Genomic DNA, 22,694 nt, shown 5'->3' with positions numbered 1-22,694 from the left:
AAAATTTTAAGCTTGGTTTTTATTTCCTGGAACATGTTAAATATAGTTGTTTTAATGTTGGAGTCTGATAAATTCCATATTGGGAAGTACTTTTGGGTTGATTTCTGTTGTCTGTTGTTTGTGCAGTTTAATTTACCTGTATCAGTCAGAGTTCTCCAGAGAAATGCTATTCAACCCAGTGCACCATCTTTTCTTTTTATGTGCTTAGTGATATATATAGATGAATATTCTCTCTCTCTCTGTATATAAATGCGCACACACACACATATATATATATATATATATATATATTGAACACATATATTTATTAAAGTGTAGTTGACACACAATATTATTTGCAGGTGTACAACATAGTGATATTATAACTGTATAATGCTATAATTCTTGGTTATATTTGATTATATTCAGGACATTGTATTTGAAAAACTATTTTTGAGAATAACTTGAGGCCTCAGATTATGTAACTTCCTAGAGACATTTTCATTTTCTTCTGCCACTTTGACAGTGATGTAATGGCACCCTTTAGTACAATGGAAATAAGAATATGGTTTCACTTTAGTTTCAATGCTTAAGAGACACCCAGAATAGTCAAAGTTGGACTGCTATCTGTGTGGGGTGGATATTTTTTTATTTATCCTTATTCCTAGGTGAAAATTTCTTTCTGGGCTTAGGGGAAAAGGTGTGAGACTTCTTTCTCAGGAGAAAAAATGTGAGACTCAAATCTTTGGATATCCATGTGCTCCTAGATCCTGTCTTGGTTTTTCTGTTGGTCTTTTCTGTTCTTTGATGCCTTGAAGATTTCTGAGATATGTTTATTGAGATATTTTGTCTGAATTACCTTTTTTTCCATTACTGGATTTGGAAGTTTTTGATAGATTTCATTAAGAGAGTGAGAAAACTTGAGTGACTTCATTCCAAAAAACTCAGTTACCTTCTTCAACAGCCAGTGCATTTCCTTTTCTTTAATGATCACTTCTGCTTGTTTCTAGGACTCTTCTGCAGGTATCAGAATATGAAGTAGCAAAGTACTCTAACTTTGACCCACTCAGACCATTCTCTTGCTGTTAAATAGATACTAGATCTGGTTCTCTGGTTAAGAGGTATGTATGGTCTCCTTATTTCCTGCCTTCCTGAGGAAATAGTCTTCCCTCCTCTCTACATGCCTGGTTCTTCTATATCGTTATAGGTCTCAGATCAGGTATCAACTTCTCAGGAAAGCTTTCCCTGGATACCCAAAGTAGCCATCTCATTACTCTATTTTCTCAATTCTTAAAATTTTCTTTATGGGACTGTTATAAATGTATGTTTATTTGTTCACCTGCTTATTGTATGTCTACCCACAATCCATTCTTCTATGTCCAAGGGAATATAAATTCCCATGAAAGCAGGATGCTTGTCTGTTTATTCATTACTGTGTTCTTATTTAGCACCCTGAATATATCATGCTAGTCCTTTCTGGCCTGCTCTGTGAATAGGTCTGCTGCCAGTCTAATATTTCTACCCTTGTAGGTTACAGACCTCTTGTCCTGAGCTGCTTTCAGGATTTTCTCTTTGTCTCTGAGATTTGCAGGCTTCACTGTTATATGTCAAAGTGTTGACCTATTTTTATTGGTTTTGAGGGAGGTTCTCTGTGCCTCCTGGACTTGAATGCCTGTTTCCTTCCCCAGATTAGGGAAGTTCTCAGCTGTAATTTGTTCCAGTATACCTTCTGCTCCTCTCTCTCTTTCCTCTTCTTCTGATATCCCAATTATTCTAATGTTTCACTTTATGGTATCACCTATCTCTCAAATTCTCCCCTTGTGATCCAGTAGTTGTTTATCTCTCTTTTTCTCAGCTTCTTTATTTTCCATCATTTGGTCTTCTCTATCACTAATTCTCTCTTCTGCCTCATTTATCCTAGCAGTTAGAGCCTCCATTTTTGATTGCATGTCATTAAAAGCCTATTTGATTTTGACTTGATTAGATTTTAGTTCTTTCATTTCTCCAGAAAGGGATTCTCTAGAATCTTCTATGTTTTTTTCAAGCCCAACTAGTGTCTTTATAATCGTTATTCTGAACTCTAGTTGTGACATTTTACTAATATCCCTACTGATAAAGTCCCTGGCAGTCAGTACTACCTCTTGTTCTCTTTTTTGAGGTGTCATTCTTGTTGATGTGGGTGTCCTGCAAAAGCAAGGACCCTTTGTCATGGAGCAAACACACATACCTGGCCTAGGAGTCTGAGAAGCTGAAGGATCCCAGCAAGGTGGAGGTGTGGTAGGCCTGTTGCTGTACACCCAGGAGGTGAGCCAGCAGATAACCCCATTACTATGTTCTTAGTGCCTAGAGGAGTGCTTGGCAGATGGTAATGTAAGCTTTTATCCCATGACCCCGAGATCAAGAGTTGCGCGCTCTACTGACTGAGCCAGCCAGGTACCCCTGAGAAATTAGTTTGAGAATCCTCATCTTTTTCATATTTTTGAACTCTAATTTTATTTGCCACAATTTATAAGTCTTCTATCATAAGCCACCTGAAGTTCTTGGAAGATAATTGGTAATATATTAAAATACAAACCAAAACAAAAATAAAAACCTAAGCCCTGGCTGAGTAGGTATCCCAGGAGACTTCCAAAGTTCCCTATATTAAGTTACAGGGCATTTAACATTTTATTTATAATCAGCAGTGAGGGTAGGAGGGAAGGGGGTCACTTTTCTCATTATTTATAAGACTTTTATGAGGTAAGGATCAAATAAATTTATAGAAAACTACTCACTGTATAAATGTTAGTTTTCTCTCTCACTTTTTTTTCCCTCTAAGTGCCCATATGCAAAAAATCACAATAGCGTGCAGAGAAGATACAATGGGGAGATAGGTATGTATAGTGATTAGTGACAGTAAAGACTCAAGGTTCTGGAACATAATGAGGGGGATACACTTTTTTTTTTTTTTTAAAGATTTTATTTATTTATTTTGACAGAGACACAGTGAGAGAGGGAACACAAGCAGGGGGAGTGGGAGAGGGAGAAGCAGGCTCCCCGCTGAGCAGGGAGCCCGATGTGGGGCTCGATCCCAGAACCCTGGGATCATGACCTGAGCCGAAGGCAGACGCTTAACGACTGAGCCACCCAGGCGCCCCGAGGGGGATACACTTCTTGATACACTTGTGTATCAAGAAGACAACTACCCCGAGGTGTCAGGGAACTCGGCCCAGGAAATGGTTCTTTCTTTTCTTAGTACCAGGGCAGCTTCCCTTTAGGAAGTTCTGGCAAGAAACTTCCCTGGACTAGATAGAGTCTGAGGGGAAGAACCAGCAGGGGTTGGCAAAGGCCATCATAGGAGGGATGCTCTTCCATTTGTGAATGTATTGTTATATTGTTAGTAAGGGTTTTGTCTACCTGGGTCACAGATGCTTGCTGGAAACAGTATTATGTATGCTAAGGAAGATATATAAAAGTTACTATGTAAAAATAAAATGTGATGAATAATATTCTTTGAAAACTGTGTGTTTGGTTTTGTGTTAAGCACTTTAGAAACATCATCTTATTTAATCCTCATTATAGGTCTGTGAGTTGGGTACTGTTGCAATTCCCATTTTACAGATGAGAAAACTGAGGCTGTGGAAAGAGATTAATGCACCTATAACAGAGCTGAAATTCAAACCTAGGCCACTTCAAAGTCCAAATATTCTTAATTACTGGTAGTAATTTATATAAATATACCATGCTTGATTATCATAGATGGCTTCTATTTGTCAAGATTGTATATTCTTTTGATTTTTGTGGAAGGCGTGGCTGAGTTGTACTAGCCAGAGAAAGGATTGACCTCTGAACCCTCTACCCATGCTGCGTAGCCTGCTATACTCCTATAGGCTCTGGCTAACTTTAGAAAATTCAAGTCAAGACCCCTGGAAATGTGTTCTTTAGGAGAAGTAAAAGCATAGTTTCATCTGAGATGAGGAGTGGAGATTAGCAATTAACTCTGCAAGCTCTTGCTTTTTGTGTCTAGTAATTAGGAGGAACAATTGGTAACATCTGAAGTCCCTCTACAAAAGGAACCTCTAACCTTACTATTGAGGGAAAGAAAACATACTGGGGTTGGAGCATATTTTTATTTATTTATTTATATATATATTTTAAGATTTTATTTATTCATTTGAGACACAGAGATACAGAGAGAGAGCATGAGCAGGGGGAGAGCAGAGGGAGAGGGAGAAGCAGGCTCCCCACTGAGCCAGGAGCCCGATGTGGGGCTTGATCCCAGGACGCTGGGATCATGACCTGAGCCAAGGCAGACACTTAACCATCTGAGCCACCCAGGTGCCCTGGAATATATTTTTAGATACCATGTGGGCGAGTCTGTTGCTGGCATTCCTGGATTAAAGGGGGGGAACTATCAAAGAAACTGCAGATGTGACTTCCTAGGAGGGTAGACTAAAGAGAAAGCAGAGCTATAAATCAAGACAATAATTCCAGACCGAAGACACTGGATTTGTAGAAGGCTTAAGGCAGCTAAGCGGTGCAGTGGTTACCAGGGAACCCACTCACAGGTGGGGAGACAGTAGGTGACATTGAGGAAGGTTGAGTGTGTCACTGTGGGGACACTTGATGTTACAGTTCTTTGTTTTAGAGTATAAACATTTTGCTTTTAATAATACAAATAATGCTGGCTGCTGTGATAACTGACTGAGCTGGCAAGTGTAAGACGTCAGAAACCTAGTTAGTGCTTTATATATTACATTAGTCCTGACTCCTGTCTTTGCTTTTCACCAGCAAAGCACAAGCATGTGCCCCTGCCCACACTATGACAGTGGTGGTGGATTGCCACCATGATGTGAAGGCTTTAGAGATGTGATGCCAGATGTCATTGCTGCTTCCTCCCCTACTTTTGTCCTAGGTTATCCCTTACAGATCTACGTGCCCCCTGCGCAATCTGACCCAGACAATGAGAGAATGAATGTGGGGAGGGGGATGGGGGAATACTAAATGGAAAAAATATATAACCTATGCGTACCTGAGGGGGTATTGTTAGAAATCTAATTAATGCTAGCAATTTTTTCAACTTTATGGCAGGAAGAGCAGTTATAATGTATGCTTATGGATCAAATATACACTGTGTAAAGCAAGAACAAAATAAAGTGAAACAAGCATGTAGCTTGCATTTAATATGGAAGAGGCCATTTTATGAAATTATTTTACAGCGCTTCCATGTAATTTTTATTCAGGTATTCAGTGTTTTGGAGTACATTCCACTGAATGTCCCCTGGGGAATAAGTAGAGTCAGTCCAGCACTAACTGTCCTCATATAAAAAGAACAAGAGGATTTATGCGTCTTTGGAGTAAGCCCAGGACTGCCAACCAGGCGCTGTCTTTCAATAAAAGCTCTGCCCCTGCCCATTTTCATAGACACAGAGCTGGTTATAAATTCTGCTGTTCTCTTTTCTCCACCTACACCCTGGTGATCTTGCCTGCTGAATAGCCACAATTTTTAGTTACTGGTTTGCCCCACCCTTGTTGAGCTACATATGATCCTTGTTCAAAAATTTAGAGATTTGGAAAGTGGAGAAAGCAAGAGGAGGGCACCATGCTGAAGACTCAGAGTCCCACAGAAACAGCAAAATAAGGACAGCCCCTAGGGAGAGAAGTCTGGGTAACTCATGTAAGTGTTTTCAGCATGAATAGACAAGGAAGTGAGATGGGAAGGAGATAACCAGTGGTGTTAAATGTTTGACAACTAGCTCTCTTTGTGGCATCCACCAAGTTCTGTGGGGTAAATGCTCCCACAGCCTGTATCAGGTTCCCAACATGATATCACTGGAAGCCAGGTTGAACATTGATGCTCATATTTGGCTTTCCTGATCTGGTACCAGTCAGCAAATCAATGGCAGTAAATCTTGGCACCACTGGTATAGAATTTAAAGAGATTATATGTCTTTCTTTTGTGCCAGAGATTCTTAATATATTAGCTTTGTTATTTACAAGCTGTCTATTCTTGGGTAGAGATCCTTCAATTCCTTTAGCCTCATTTCCTTACTATTAATTCATTTATTAAATATATATTTACATATCTTTTATATGCCAGGAACTATTGTTCTAGGCATTCTGGATACAGAGGCGAATAAAATAAACTCTGTACCCTCTTGAATCTTATATTCTAGAGGGGAAGACATAATAAGCAAATACACAAAAAATATAATTTTAGGTAGTTCATGAAGAAAGCACACAGGGCATTATAAGCCCAGAAGGGGAGATTTTACGGATTATTTTTTTGTGCACTGCTCTATTCTCAGTGCTTACACCACTGCAAGAACAAATCAGCATAAAAGAGGGTCTCCTACTCTAAGTGCAGCTGACATGTGATCAGAGAGACTGGAATGATATAGAAGAATCCATGTGGCAGGTGCTGCTGGGAAGCTGGTTGAAGGCTCCATCTCAAACCCTCTTCTCTTGAACTACTTTTGCAGGGAGTGACCATGTGTCACAGTTCTGGCCAGAGAAAAATAAATGGAAATCTTTTGGGTGGGGTTTCTGGAAAAACTTTTATTATTAACTAATGTTAATAGTTGTCAGGAGATACTTCTTCAAAGCTTCCAACACTTATATTTGAAAACAGAAAGCAACACAATGCTTAGAAAAAATCTAGCATTTTTATGAGTATTCTTCTTTTTGCCTACAAACTTCAGTATACGAGCAAATTGTTGAAGAGTCAGTTGATTGAGTTTTCTAAAGCAAAGGAACATGTGAACATGTATGTGTGAACATGTGTAATGAAAAATAAATAACAGTAGTGAATGCTCTAAGCAGCCTAACCAAGAGAGGATATATGAAAAAAAGAATTTGGGTTTTAAGTTCCTGTAGCTGAACCAGTGTTTCTCAACTTTTTTTCATTATTGTCCCCCTTCCACCAGAAGCTTTTTAGACACCAGAAGCTTTTTAGACATTTTTTCCCCTAATAACTTGTCCCCCACCTCATTACATTTTAGCACTGGAGAGAAACTGTACATATGTTTATATTGTCAGGTAGGATTGAGTTTTGGAGGGCCACGAGCCATTGTAATAATATCTAAGATTGTTTTGCCTCCTCCATTAACCAATTTTCATTTCCTTGAGGATCATATCAGCCCTCACTATTGAAATGCATGAGCCGAACCAGCACAGAATTTGAAAAAATATTTCTTACAGTCTTCCTTTTATACCTCATGGGCCAGATATGTGGGAGAATTTTCAGACTTCTGAGAGAATCTTAGAATCAGCACAGATGTTGAGATAGCTTGCTTGAAATCCTTGAAATACTTTTAGTCCTGGGAAAATTTTATCCACTTTGGGAAGCTGTATTTTCAGTCTTTCAACCCAGTACAGAAAGAGTCTATATCCTGTTGCCATTCCCAAATGCATCTTCTGAAAGTTTGCAGATCAGAAATCAGAGGGTGATGTGAGTTTGATCATTTTGGGAAAAAAAATTGGGAATTTGTTTTCACTGTGAATTATTTGGAAAATAGAGATAAACAAAAAGAAAAAAAGCAAAATTACCCACAATCTAAGCATGCTAGGCTGGGGGAGGGGGGAATGCTCATACCTTAACATGTTGGTTTATTTTTTTCCTATTCTTCCAGGTTTTTTTTTTTAAGGTCTATGAATGCATGTGTATATGTGCAGATATAGATTTTTGTAAAAAAAAAAAGGAATATTCATACATGCTAATGTGTTAGTATTATTAGTATTACTTGTACATATTAGTGTATTATTCTTACATACATGTTTTATAATATGCCTTTTCAACTTCTATTGTGAACATTTCCCCATTGCTTGAAGTATTTTCCTAGTTCTTTCTTCTTCCCCCCCCCATTGGGTATCTAGAGTTATTGTGGAAATTTGACTTAATTATTGAATATTCTTTTATCTAGGTCAATTTGTGCTAACTTTTAAAAAGTTATAGTTGACATTAACTTTAGGTGTACAATGTTACATTAGTTTCAGGTGTATGACAGTCATTCGATGCTACTTCTCTATTTCTAGTGGGTGGGTGCATCATATTGATATTGTTTATATTTAAGCAGTCTCCTGTTTTTTGACATGTAGGAGATTTCAAACTTCTTGCCACAATTAAAATGCTTCAGTGAATGTCATTGTAACTAATCTTTGTACATACCGTTAGTTACTCCCTCAGGAAAGATTCATTGAAATGTAATTGCTAGATCCAAATTATGCATACTTTTACTGCTTTGATAAATGTTGTCAAATTTTGCTTCAGAAAGCTTGACATTTTCAAGTTTTAAAACTGGTTCTTATTCTTGCTTTACCTAGGCAGTATTTCACATATCTCTTTAAAAATATTAATTATACTAATTATAGAGTCCTGTCCTATTAGCTCTGTTTCTTCTGACATAAGTTCTTGCCTCTATTATTTCTAATGGTATTGACACTCAGTGATTTTCAGGTCATTTTATTTTTAAGCTTTCATCTTATTTTTGAATTTGAGACCCTTGAGATTTCCTGAAAGCTGGCAGCTGTCTTTGCCATTCACTTTATGGGAGAAGATAAAGTTCTTACAGGAGTTTGTGTTGGTCAGTGACAGTAGAGAAATGGTTGAGAATATATTCCAGCAGGCATAATGCATTCTGATAGCTGCTCATTCTTCCCCGGTGTTGCCAGCCACTCAGGGTCCCTCTCACCTCTCTCTATTCAAAGCACTGCTCCTATTAAGCTATAGGTGTGTGGGATTTAGGGAAAGGAGGTATGGAGGTGGGAGGTGGAGTGTGGCCGTGTGATAAGAATGGGTGGATGAATCCATGGTATCTGCCAGCTTCTTAGTATGGTAATCCTCCTGTCTGTTGTTTCACTACCTGTTCTTTTCTGGAGACCTCTACTGCCTCTGTGTACTGTCCCTCCATTCCATTTTTTTTTGTGTGTAGAAATTTCCCCCTGGGCTTCCATTGCATCCTGGGTTGATACTTCTTTCTTCAGATGATAACTGTTTATAGTTTCTGTTCCTGTGAGAATTTCTATTCCTGTTTTTAAGTGGCTATTTTTTATTTTAAAAGGTATCTTTGTGTCATTTCTAGGATTTGTCATGGGAGAGGGATATTGCTGATTGTGCTTAGTTTTACCATCTTGAAACCAGAAGTACTTATATCAGTTTGCTAATACATTTGCAGCATGCGGAAATGCCTTTACCCTTGTCTGGTAGCACTTAAATGAAGCAAAGTATTGGGGGAAGAAAAGGAAGACAAAATAATGGCTGATCTTAACAAGCCAGAAGAACAATAAATGTAACTTGCCTATTGTAGACAACGGACTACATGTTGGTGTAGTACCTAATTTTTCTAGAATGCTTCAAAGTTTACCACATACTTTATACTTCCTCGTTTGACCTTCACAATTAGTAAGATAGTTATTGTTATAATTATACATGAAGAACAGGCTCAGATACTTTAAATGACTTGTGTAAAGAGATTGTGTGGAGGAAATGGATTTGATCCCAGTCCCCAGCCTTTAAGACCATGCTTTCTCTGTTTTGCAACTAAGTATAGATTTAGTTATAGGAAAAGCTTAAAAGAAAGGGTGTTTTAGTTAAAATAACAGTGACTTAAGGGAAGGTAAAGAAAAGCATTCAAGAATTCTTGAAACATTGATATCTAATTTGAGTAAAGGACAACAAAGATATGTGGAGTGGAATTAAAGGTGTTTTACCTTTAGATGCTTTATTTAAAACCACATTGGGACTTGCATGAAAACCAAGGCAGAAGCTACAAACTGGCATTCTTTCTGCATTTCTCATCATGAATCTGGCCACTAAAATTTTAATTTCCTGTCAGAATAAAAAAAATGGAAGACCGAATATCTCACAGTTGGTTTTTAAACCATAAACAGCTTTCATAAAATCTTTGAATATCTTTCTTCTGGTTCACTACTCTGAATTGTTGCCTGGTCTGAATAAATTTTAATATGTAATTCTTTAGTTTAAATTGTAGACTATCCCAAGGCAGAGGTTGGGGACTTTGATTTCTTTGTTATTCCCCAAGGAAAGTGCCTTTTATAGTTTGGTTACTGCTGATGACTGCTTTTTATCTGTAACCAGATCTGTGAGGTTTAGAAATATGGATGAAAGAATATCATAAGGTATATGGCTTCCCTATCCAGTGGAGAGGTACTAATTATTACATAATTTGCTTTCAGAAGCCTGAAACTGTTTCTAAAGAGTGAGTATTTGAAAGTCTTAAATAGTTTGAGAGAAGGGAGGAGTAGATTTTTATGTTTTGTAAAGAAGGGTTCGAAGAAAAGCACCCAGGAAGGTTAGTTGGAGTAATTTAGAAACAGTGGAGAGAATTGTTTATCTGCTGAAGGTGGGACAAAAGAATTCTATGACATGTTGAAATTGGCGTGCATGATTTCTTTTGGCTCTTTGGTTGCAACATAAATAGAATTTAACTAAAGTTACATAGGGAAGAGTAAGGAGAATCTCACGGGGATTCAAGCAGGAGCTACGGTAAGGTTGGGCAGAGCTCAGAGGATTGGAGAGAGTGTTCTCGGTTCAGGTTGCTGCTGGGATCTTCAGCAGCATGAGGATGAATTGTTAGGTCATCACACTTGTTGATATAATGTTGATATGTTGTTATAATGTAGCCATATTCCAAACGTTGCTCTGTTTATACCTTGTTTCTGGTCTCCTATAAGATCAGCATACATATAACGTACTGTGGAGTTTGCACAAACTTGACATAATAGCTGTTTTATTCCAGCTTCCAGAACTCAGTTGCAAATTATTTCCATGTTTCTCGGTTTAAATTCCCAAAAGAGTATATGATTAGGCAAGTCTGTTGGATCGCATATGATTGGATCAGGCCTATGATTAGCTTTCTTTGGCTCAGGAGTCAAGCCCCTGTTTAAGTGTCCAAGTAGTAGAATCATACCATGTAAAATCTATAGGTGGCAGGGTCCCTGGGTAGTGGTGGAAAGTGGGGGTTGGAGCAGCATCAGCAGAGTAGGAAAAGCTTGGTGGTCCTAGTATATGTTTAATGGAGCTGAAATTTAAACAAGGCAATTTGATTACCAAGTCTGTCTTCCTAGACCCATGCATGTTATATACTGAGTCTTGCACTAGGAATTGGGGATATATTGGTGAGGAACCAGATGGGGTCTCTGCTCTCTTACAGCTGTGGTATAGTGGGAAAACATATTGATCATCTAATTAACATTATGAATATATAATTACAAACTGAAATCCATCCACTAAAAGGGAGAATCCCTGATCTATGAGAGAGAGAGCAGTAGTCAACAGGTAGGTTAGGGAAGGCTTCCAGGAGGAAGTAACATAAACTGAGAGCTGAAGAATAAGTAGGAATCATTTAGGTGAAAGGAAAAGACACATTTCAGACAGAGTAAACAGCATGTGGAAAGGGCTTGGGAAGAAACATGGATGTTCAGGGAACTGGAAATAATTTAGTGTAGCTGGAGCTCAGAGATTGGATGGGAAGAGACCACGGCCAAAGAATATAGGGTATGTGTAAGGATTTTTATCTTTATTTGAAAGGCAACACAAATTTCAAAGGATTTTAGGCAGGGGGTGATATAATCAGATTTGCATTTTGAAAAGATCATTTTGTCTGAATGGTGGAAGACCTATCGGAGGAGACCAGAGGGAATGTTGGGTACACTTCAGGTAGACTCTTACTGAAGCCAAGTAAAAAATTATGGTAACTTGGTCTAAGGTGGTAGCAGTAGGAGTGGAAAGACTTGAACAGATTCAAGAGACATTTAAGAGGTAAATTTGGAAATGGTGATGAGTTATAAGCTTTCTGTGGTCTAGGATAGAAAATGCTGGGAAAAGACCAACCTTAGGAGAGCAGATCATGAGTTCAATCTTGGACATAGTGAGTTTGACTTGTATTTAAGACACGAAAGTGAAGATTTTGAGTAAGCAATTGGCTATCAGATGTGGAATCAGAGTCATTGGCTTAGAGATTTAATTGAAATTGTGGAAGTGGGTAAAATTGCCTAGGGAAAAGAAAATAAAGTAAAAAGAGAATGTGGTGGGCTCTGTGGAGAACTATTTCATGGTTGGGCAAAGAATGATAGGACAGCAAAGAAAAAGCTGAGTTAATGTTGGCTAGCATGCTGAGTAGAGAAGAATTTCTGGCAACCCCTGAGGGCATTTTGGAAGGTGGTCACTGTGGTTCCTGTCTACCCTGCAGTGTGATTCTGCAAATGGGACTTATTTGCTTGAGTGCAGAGACAGGGAAAACTGATGGCAGGGATGACCCAGGGTTAGGTTTTCTTAAACACAGGTAGTGAAAAGACAGAGGACAGAGGGTTCAGGTATGTCATATAATTTACCAGACATTTTTTTTAATATAGGAGAATCTTTTAAAATTTTAAGTAATTCTGAGAAACACATTTTGTGCATAAATATTTGTTCCTATTTCAAATATTTATTTTGGGCGAATTCCTTCAAGTAGAATTAACAAAGAGAAAGAATGACTTTCAGGCTTTTTGATACATTGCAAATTTGTTTATAAGCAGATTGCCCTAATCTTGTTTACATTGGGCAGTGGATGTTCTGATGTTTATTTTTATTTTTATAATTTTTTTCTTTAGATGTTTCTAAGAAGGTACTTTATTTATTTTTACCGACGTATAATTAACATACAGTGTTATCTTAGTTTTAGGTGTACAATATAATGATTCAGCATTTCTGTACATTACTCAGTGCTCATCATCGTAAGTGGACTCTTAATCCCCTTTATCTATTTTTCCCATCTCCTCACCCACCTCCTAATTTTTATTTTTTGCATTTTGGTTGGCAAAATAAATGTATTCCCCAAATTCTTTGTTTTTGTTACTCTCTTTCAGCTGCTTTGTATCTTGAGAAATTTTCTTTGGTTAAGGTAATTAGCTCATACATGTAGAAGTCTTTCCATTGTTTTTGCATGTTAATGAAAACTTGTCTGGATTTCGAATCCATGGGTCATCAGGATTTTCCTTCTCAAATGGCTAAATGTAAGATTACATTTTTTTCTGAATTTTAATGGTATGGACAAATCTGAGAGCAGAGCGCTAAAAAGTGGGAAGTGCATATGATCTGAGGTGAAGATTGTGTGGAAAGAAAGCCAATGTTGCCAGAATGGAGATTGGGTTAGAGAAAGTGAGAGTGAGGGCTAGGGGTCAAAGATGGGATCAAAGATAGTGCAGGGTCCAATCATAAGAGTCCTATCGGCCAGTGTGGGGAGTGAGATGAGAACCACTGGATAATTTACATTGTAAGGCGATCACACTGTTGAGGATGGAGCACTCAGGGCCTGTGGAAAGAGAAGCCTCTTCCTCTGCTGGTTCTCAGGTGGTTCGAAGACAGAAGTGGGGTCTAAACTAGGGGTGGGGTGGGGACCGTGAGGAGAGACAAACAAGCCCTTGTAGACCAGTTGTTCTTTTTACAGTGATGTTTATTTTTTTTTATTTTTTATTTTTTAAAGATTTTATTTATTTATATGACAGAGAGAGACAGCGAGAACAGGAACACAAGCAGGGGGGGCAGGAGAGGGAGAAGCAGGCTCCCCGCGGAGCAGGGAGCCCGATGTGGGACTCGATCCCAGGACCCTGGGATCATGACCTGAGCCGAAGGCAGACGCTTAACGACTGAGCCACCCAGGCGCCCTACAGTGATGTTTAAATCAAGAGGCCTGAAGAGGATGCTAGAATCATTGTCCCATCAGGTTAAGGCCCAGTGTATTGAAGGCAGGAAGGGGCCTGGGCTTGGGGCTTTGGCCACTTCTCCCTGGCCAGAATTGAGGAAGGGGTGTGTGTGTGTTTAGAGCCGGAGAGTTTAGTAATCTCCTTTCCTCTAGTTTTCTCTTGGCCTCCATTCTTCAACTCCTTCTAAGGGTCTTCTTTAGGGACAAGTATCCAACTGATACTGAAGGATCCTGACTTTAGGTCACTTTATGCCTATTTCCACTACCACTCCCAGAATAGAGTTTTTGGCTTTCTTATGTTCAGATGTTATCATCAGCCTACTCATTATACAATTCTGATTAGATATGAAGTTTATCGTATATTTTCTTAAATTTCTCATTGGTTACATATCTTATTTCTGTCCTTTTTAGAATTGTTCATATATTTTTTGAATGCCATAGCCCCACACTTAAGATCTTATCCTCTTTACAAGTTGGGCTTTAGCTTATTTAGAAATTCTAATTCTTGCTAACAGGAACCCATGAGCTTTGGGATGGTCCGAAGAGTCCATGGTAATTTGCTGTTAGCCTACTTATCAGTTGTATTTTAGTCAATATGAAATCTCATCCTCCTTTTTTCTTGTTTACTTTAACAATGTTCTTGCTAAACCAGACCCTTCTGATCTCCCTTATTACTTTAGTCTGAAGCAACAGAAGGACTTGCTGAATTTATACATTGTTCCTGAGGCCTGGGGCTTTGGAGGAACAGTTACAATTGACCACCTCTGGAGAAAAAGGCCTTTGAAAATTTTGAGTTCTTAGGGAGAGCTGTGTGTGCCTGGGGTTTCTGAGAAGACATTTGTTAATTTACCAGTTATTTACTGGGCATCAGCTGTGTTCTAAGTACTGAATTTAGAGGTTGCATTACATAGGCACTTAAGATGTGGTTCTTAAAGAGACCAAAGCCTGAGAGATGAAGATAGACTTTTCAATGATTGTTTCATAGTATTATATATAAGGCCCAAGGAATAGACACGGAAACATTTGGTAGAAGCCGGAGAAGCTTAGGTGGGTAATATTTCATCTTGAAGAAGAGGTGATCCAGGAATGGGGTGAGTAGAAGGCACAGCATGAGTAATAACTGTGAGATAAGACACAGGCCTCTTGTGAGACCCCTAAGTAACTTAGGATGACTGGCGTATAAGGGTGAAGGTTGGGCTTACCAGGATATAGGGTTGGAGAAACTGGCCGAGAAAACCCAATTATGATATACTAGGGCTTTTGAGTTTATTCTGTGGACAAAAGAGAACACTGAAAAGTGTTAAGCAGGATTGTATTATGATCAGATTCTCATTTTAAAAGACAACTTTGGCAGCAGAAGTTTGCATGGAGACTAATTTGAGTACTGTTGTAATAATTCATATAAGGTGAGGGCCTTAATCAAGGCAGAGGGTTAGTGGCTGGGGTTGGGAGTAGGAGGAGATTCTGCAGAGGTAGTGAGGAGGTGGGTGGGAGAGCAGGATGGAAATAAAGGAGAGATTCCAGGGGCGCCTGGGTGGTACAGTCGGTTGAGTGTCCAACTCTTGGTTCTGGCTCAGGTCATGATCTCAGGGTGGTGAGATCGAGCCCTGCTTTGGGCTCTGTGCCAAACATGGAGCCTGCTAAAGTTTCTCTCTCTCCCTCTGCCCTTGCTCTCGTGCTTTCTCTCTCATTCTCTCTCAAATAAATAAGTAAACCTTAAAAAAAAAAAAGGATAGATTCCAGAAATTTTAAGAACGTAGAATTGACAGAACATGGAAAGAGATTTGATGTCGGTGATGAGGCAAAGGAAGGAGGAAAATGTAGAGGAAACATGAGTTTAGTTTCAAATGTTGGAATTTATGGTGACTGTGGGATTCCAGCTGGAGATGTTCCATAGATAGCCAGATATTTGAGAGCATTACTCAGGAAGTTCATTTGTAAAAGTGGTTGATACAAACAACTTCAGCACAAAGTTCCTTGAAATCCTTGATTTTAATGAGCTTTCCCAGTCTGCACTTCAGCAAACCGCCTCCACGTTCATGTCTGGATTTTACCATCATTTTCACCTGCTCTAAGTTAGAAGAATGAAAATCTAGTATGGCAGTCTGAGCACTGGTTCCTCCTGTTTTCCAGTTCCCTATTGCTTTACAGCCGTATCTTTTAGGTCAGTGACAATTCATATCCCTTTATTTCTCCTTTTAGTACCTGGTCCGTCAAAACTTTGTACTATTATTTCTTTTTCTATCTAGCTTAGACCATAAAGCCCAAAGCATTTACTTTTTAGTACATGCAGTGCACCCATTCCCTTGCTATCTGATGTATCCATTCTGCAGACTCTCAGTGTTGGATCTGGGACGCTGGGTGCTAAATGGAAGCACACAGTGTGTAGACATGGATCACCACAAATGTGTGGATTCCAGTAGGTCCCTCAGCACCTCTGTATGATATTTTTGCTTGTCTCTGGCCAGGTTTCTCTTCAAAAATCTGTAGTACATTCCAAACTTTCACCTCCTTCTTCCTGCCTCCTTCCACAGTGACGCCTTGCTTCACAATTCAGTTGACAGATGGTCTTACTCTCTATTTTAGAGACAGAATTGAAGGGAACATGTCTGACTTCTTCAGTGATCCAAGCTCACACCTTCAGACATATCCCTGCCTGCATTTACACTTCCTTTCTTCTGGCCACAGAAAGAGGAAGTAATTCAAAGATGTTAGTATTCAAAGGTCATTTGTGTTCACCTGATCATTACTATTTCAATTATCCTTTTATCTCCTTTCTATTAATCTCTGTATTGGCACTTACCTTCTTTGTGCTCACGTGATCTTCATCTTAAAAAAATAAAACCCCTCATTTTAACCTTCATTTCCCTGAAGCTGCGAATCCCCTCTCCAGATACGACAGATCAGTGAATGTTTATGATTTTTTCCCCTCTATATCAGAGTTTTCCAACTTGAACACTATTTTGCATCTGATAATTCTTTGTGGGGGCTATCCTGTGTATCGTAGGATGTTTAGCAGCATTCCTGCTCTTTACTATTTAGATATCAGTAATACTCCCCCGCCCCCATTTATGACAACCAAAAATATCTATTATGGGAGTGGGGCAGATTTGTTCCACTTGAGATAAAACTCAAAACTCTTGTTTGAGTAGGCAGGTGCAAAGACTCTGAAAGGCTGTAACAACATTTTATTAAATAGAAGAGAACGTAGCTAATTGTGCTACTGGGGTGACGACAATGACCAAAAATATTGTCCTAGTAAGAAGCAAGGCTGACCGGAAACCCAGTAGTGCACATAGAGAGAGGGTATGAAAAAAATGTTGTTCTGGGGAATATTCAGAGTGGACATTGAGAGATTGTGTGACTTCAGGTTATTGAAACTTACCTGCTCGAAGCACATGCTAGTGAATTTCATTAATTAATGTCCTTTCATGAGGATAACTTCTTTCTGAAATATTTTGTGTAGCCAGTTAGCAAACTGAGTCACTCATTACTACGTATGATGGAAGGGTAGTGATAGGATTCAAAGGAAGAGAAGGATGACCCCTAAAGAGAAATGTGTGCCCTTTGAACCATGGTCAAATTTGAAATGAGGTTCATATATGTTAACGATACTCACATATAGCAAGGTATTCAAGTTTGTATCTGTTTGAAAAAGGGCTATGAGTTTTGATATAAATTATGGAGTGTTCTTTAGGACAGAAAGGAAAAAATGATATGCTGGGAGTGCTTTCTTGATTTCAGCACATCCAGCACTGACTTGGGGCTACCACTGGATTCAGCTCTCTAGTTTGCTTCCTGATGGTAGACAACATAGGAAACTGCCTTAGGAAAGTCAGAATGTCTGTTGTGAGACCAGGAGGCAAGGTGATTCCAACATGGCCTTGAGCCCTGTATTTTATTTCAAAATGTCTAGTGACATGATGACCTGGAAAGGTGTTTTAAATCAATTATTTTAATTTGTTGCATGTTTGCTATGTTTCAAACCCTAAGCTGAAATCAGGGAAATATCTAATTCTTCCATAAGTGTGATGATGCCGGCTCATCCTGGCTCACAGGAACCAATTTTCCACATCTCTTCCCAACTCTGTGTTTGGTGACTGGAATCAGCCGTGGTAGCAGTATTTACACCAACGAATCAAAACATGCCACAGTTCAGGGCTTTTAAAAATGTTTTATTTCCAGAGAACTGTTTTACCAGTGCACCACTGAAGATGGGTCTTATTTTTTCCATTTCACAGCTGAAACTGAGGCTCAGAAAAGTAATTCTCTAAATGAATTTAACTTTGAAAACACACAGGTTCCTGGGAAGCAAGGCATGCTATTAATATGAGCGAATCCCTTATTTTTCTACTAAAATGGTAGACTTAAATGGCAGACAATTGAATTTAGGGTTCCTTCATAGAAGATTAAATATCCTTGTGAAATCTGTTCTCCTTTTTTTATTTTCACTGTGCACAATAGGTTATAGTGAGAACATTTTGATTTTCCTTTGTTTCTCTTACCTTTTTCACTGAATATAAATGGATCATGGTTCACAGTCTTTGAGACATGGATTCTGGTGTATATTAGAATGTTATTTTTCATCATACTTGGTTTTCTAACAGATACGTTATTTGCAAAATGTCCCTAGCATTTGGTTAATTAACGGCCCCTTTTCTATTACTAATCAATCCCATTATCCTGAACAAGTTTTCGCAGTTGTCTAGTATGGGGGATGCCACCTGGGACTTGTAAGGTCATTGCCATTCACGCCAGCATGAAGACTCTTAGGCTTCTAACAACTAGAGTATGTCCTGCTGTTAAAATACTAACATGGAATGTAAGTCCTAAATAAGATGTAGCCTCAAAAGTGAAGTTTGTTATTTTATCGTGCAATGAAGTTTTTATTTTGTTTTGAAAGTTTCAGAATCTGAAGCTGAAGGAATTCTACTGTGAAGGAAACCCACTGTTCCTGAAGCAGCCAGTTAATGCTGTACAACAGGAGGACGCCTGGAGTCTACAGGTGAAGCCTTATGTCATTTACACAGGTCCTCAAACGAAAGCTGTGATTTACATTTTAAAGAGTTTTCTGTAAATATTCTTGTAAGCCAGCAAATGATTACTGCAATCCTAGTCCATTGGCAGTGTGGATCCTAGACATAATCTCTTTGACTTGCTTACAGAATCCAATGTAATCCTGATTTCCAGAGTGACCAAATTTGGAGAAATGGAAACATTTTGTTGGATGAAAAGAAAAGAGAGGAATTTGTTTTCACTTTAACCTTCCAAGTATTTTTTCAGTATTATATAAAGATGTATTTGATTTGTTCTTACCAGGATCTTTGCCTCTTCCATTGTATTTTCACTTGTCCCTATTTCTAGTGGATGAAAGAATATGATCCAGAAATCATGTTGACTTTAGTCAGACAAATTGATGATATTAAAAGATGGAATAGAAAAGCATATTAGAGGACTCTCTTTGTGTGTTTTTTGGTGACAGGTGAATTAAAGATTGTAGATCTTTCCACATTTGAGTATGCATCTCCATCATGCATTTGGACTTCTCAGGTTCTAAGTGCTTAACAGGAATGAACTAATTTAGTCCTCTAATAATCTTAAAAAGGTAGTACCCTTATTGTCCTCCTTTTATAGATAAACTGAGACTCAGATAGGTTAAATAACTTGTCCAAGTTCACAGAGCTAGTAGGTGTTGGGATGATGATGCCAACCTAAGCAGCTGGGCTTCAGATTCCATTTTCAGAAAGCTCCATTGTCTCAGAAAGATGCTGCTGGAAGGTGAGGGAAAAGGAAACAGAGGTGGTCCCTTCCTGGAAGAGGTTCTGATTTATGGAGGGGACTGAATGAGCAGTTAACTCAATGTGGCAGTGGTCTCATTGGGAGCCCTTGTATTCAAGAGTGTTGCCCTGTGGCTGGGATGAAGATGCAGAGTGAGAGAGCAGTATTTCTTTCCTCTTTTTTAAAACTGTAAAGACCCAGGAGCACAAACATTTTACACACACACACACACACACATACAGTTGACCCTTGAACAACACAGGGACTAGGAGTGCCAGCCCCATGCAGTTGAAAATCCATGTATAACTTTTGACTCCACCAAAACTTAACTACTAATAGCCTACTGTTGCTGGAAGCCTTACCAATAATATAAATAGTGGATTAACATATTAACACATAACAAATAGGTGTTAATGTACATATGTTTTATATACTGTATTCTTACAATAAAGTAAGCTAGAGAAAAGAAAATATTAAGAAAATCATAAAGAAGAAAATACAGTACTATACTATATTGAAAAAATTCATTGTCTTTGGAAACCAGAGGGGCTTAATATCATGAGTTTTTAAAACTTTTGTTTTGTTTTGTTTTGGCACATTGTGAGATTTTATAATCAGTGGAGCTTACCACCTGGAACTTTAAAACTCAGCAGCTTGGCTGTGGGAGAGCCAGGGGGTGATAAAACACCGAGTTCCCACCCTTAAAGAGACAGCGTAACAAACAGCCCCAGTGATACAGCATAGAAGCAGCAGTTTGAACAACACTTGGGGTATGGGAGAGAGATTTGCTTATTATCTCAGAACTTGTGCAGGAGGCGCAGGGATCTTTGGGAGACTTCTCTAAGAACAAAAGAGCTGGAAGGCCCACACCCCAGCCTAGATACACAACACATGCAGGAACCAGCAGAGTGTGAACACTCCACCTAGCTTGCTAACAGTGTACCCCACACCCACCCTCTTCTGCAGCCTCACTCCCTCCAACCCTGCAGGAGTTTTCCAAATTGGCTACAGGTCCCCTCCCACAGTAGACCTGCACAGAACTTCCTGACACTATGTGCCCTGCCCTTGCATTCTCCTGTTGAGCAGACCCCTCCATCCTGCCCCCCCACAAGAGTCCAAAGCTAGGCCACAAGTGTGGTATTGTGCAAGCAGCCCCAGTAGGGGTCAGCACCATTCCAAAGTGACTCCTGTCCTGGGGAGACTGGAAGATAACCACACATACCAGTTAAACTGCAGCCCCAGCAGTGGGCTGAGTGCAAACATCTGGTCTAACTACAGACTCCACCCATCAGTGACAGCCCCCACCCCCCCCCCCCCCGGCCCCCGGGACAACACAGGAAGAATGCCCTGCAGTGTGGTGCTACTGCATCTCTGACAAATGCTTGGTCTGACCCAACTCAAGCCCAGGGCAGCCCCAGATTGGCCCATGAACAACAGAGGGACCAAACCCAACAACAGGGAAAGTAAGCCACTGCTGACAACTGGACTGAGACAAATACAGCTCAGCCACAGCAGTAGGGCCCACACAGCTCACAGGAGACATCCCTGAAACCCCAAATTCTGATGGACAGGGGACATTACACTAAAGGACACTGTAGGACCTCTCCTTCATAAGGCCACTACCTGTAAGAGCAGGAGACTATAAAAAACTACTGTAACTGATAAATGAATTTAGTAAACTCACATGATACAAAAGCAGTATACAGAAATCTGTTGCATTTCTGTATACTAATAACAAAACAGCAGAAAGGGAAATTAAACAGTTTTATTTATAATTGCACCAAAAATAATAAAATACCTAGGAATGAACTTAACCTAAAAGGTGAAGACCTGTACTCTGAAAACTATAAAACATCAATGAAATAAATTGAAGATGACACAAACAAATGGAAAGAGAGTCCATGCTCATGAATTGGGAGAACAAATATTGTTAAAATGGCCTTACTACCCAAAACAATCTACAGATTTAATGCATCCCCATCAAAATACCAACAGTGTCTTTCACAGAACTAGAACAAATGATCCTAAAATTTGTATGAAACAACAAAAGACCCCAAATAGCCAAAGCAATTTTAAAAAAGAACAAAACTGGAGGAACCTCAATTCCAGACCTCAAGATACACTACAAAGCTGTAGTAATCAAAACAGTATGGTGCTGGCACAAAAACAGACACATAGATCAATGGAACAGAATAGAAAGCCCAGAAATAAACCCATGATTATAGGATCAATTAATCTACAACAGAAGAGACAAGAATATAATGGGAAAAAGACAGTCTCTTTAACAGATGGTGTTGGGAAAAGTGGACAGCTACATGCAAAAGATTGAAACTGGCCCACTTTCTTATACCACACATAAAAATAAGCTGAAAATGGATTAAAGACCTAAATGTGAGACATGTGTCATAAAAATCCTGGAGGAGAGGACAGGCAGTAATTTCTCTGACATTTTTTCTAGATAGTCTCCTGAGGCAAGGGAAACAAAAGCAAAAACAAACTATTGGGACTACATCAAAATAAAAAGCTTCTGTGCAGTAAAAGAAACAATCGATGAAACAAAAAGACAACCAGTGAATGGGAGAAGAAATTTTCAAACAATATATCCGATAAGTGGTTAATATCCAAAAAATATAAAGAACTTATACAACTCAACACCGAAGGAACAAATACTCCAATTAAAAATGGGCAGAAGATATGAACAGAGATTTTTCAAAAGACATACAGATGTCCAAGGGGCAAATGAAAAGATGCTCAACATCACTCATCATCAGGGAAATGCAAACCAAAACCACAATGAGATATTCCCTCACTCCTGTCAGAATGTCTAAAATAAAAAACACAAGAAGCAACAGGTGTTGGTGAGGATATGGAAAAAAAGGAACCCTGTGCACTGTTGGTGGGAGTGCAAACTGGTGCAGCCACTGTGGAAAACAATATGGAGGGTCCTCAAAAGTTAAAAATAGAATTACCATATGATCTAGTAATTCCACTACTGGGTATTTACCCAAAGAATGCAAAAAACTATATCAAAGAAATACATGCACCCCTTTGTTTATTGCAGCATTATTTACAAAAGCCAGATTATGGAAGCAGCCCAAGTGTCCATTGATAGATGATCCACAGTTCAAACCCGTGTTGTTCAAAGGGTCATTTGTACTTAGTAGAAATAATGATTTTTACTTATATTAATGATTTGGGTATTTTTTTAAAGGTTTTATTTATTTGACAGAGAGACAGAGACAGTGAGAGAGGGAA

The 22,694-nt window shown here is 38.9% G+C and overlaps 2 protein-coding genes across 3 annotated transcripts in view; both read left to right on the top strand.

The window, feature by feature from the left end:
* LRRC69 (leucine rich repeat containing 69) overlaps positions 1-22,694 on the top strand; it is a 104,708-nt gene that overhangs the window by 56,307 nt on the left and 25,707 nt on the right. For both annotated transcript variants that reach the window (XM_045896254.2, XM_045896253.2), the window contains one exon: positions 18,565-18,666. In XM_045896254.2, coding sequence (XP_045752210.1) covers positions 18,565-18,666 — 102 coding nt within the window. The remainder of the gene's footprint in view (positions 1-18,564; positions 18,667-22,694) is intronic.
* The window catches only part of SLC26A7 (solute carrier family 26 member 7), a 167,166-nt gene continuing 163,037 nt past the window's right edge, over positions 18,566-22,694 (top strand). Inside the window, exon 1 of the mRNA XM_045896251.2 lies at positions 18,566-18,666. The gene's annotated coding sequence lies outside the window, so the exon portion shown is untranslated. The remainder of the gene's footprint in view (positions 18,667-22,694) is intronic.

Source organism: Mirounga angustirostris, unplaced genomic scaffold (assembly GCF_029215605.1).
Source record: "Mirounga angustirostris isolate CCGP_5_RB_7025 unplaced genomic scaffold, mMirAng1.0.hap1 SCAF_4, whole genome shotgun sequence".
Lineage (NCBI taxonomy): Eukaryota > Metazoa > Chordata > Mammalia > Carnivora > Phocidae > Mirounga > Mirounga angustirostris.
This window is presented reverse-complemented; position numbering and strand designations above follow the sequence as displayed.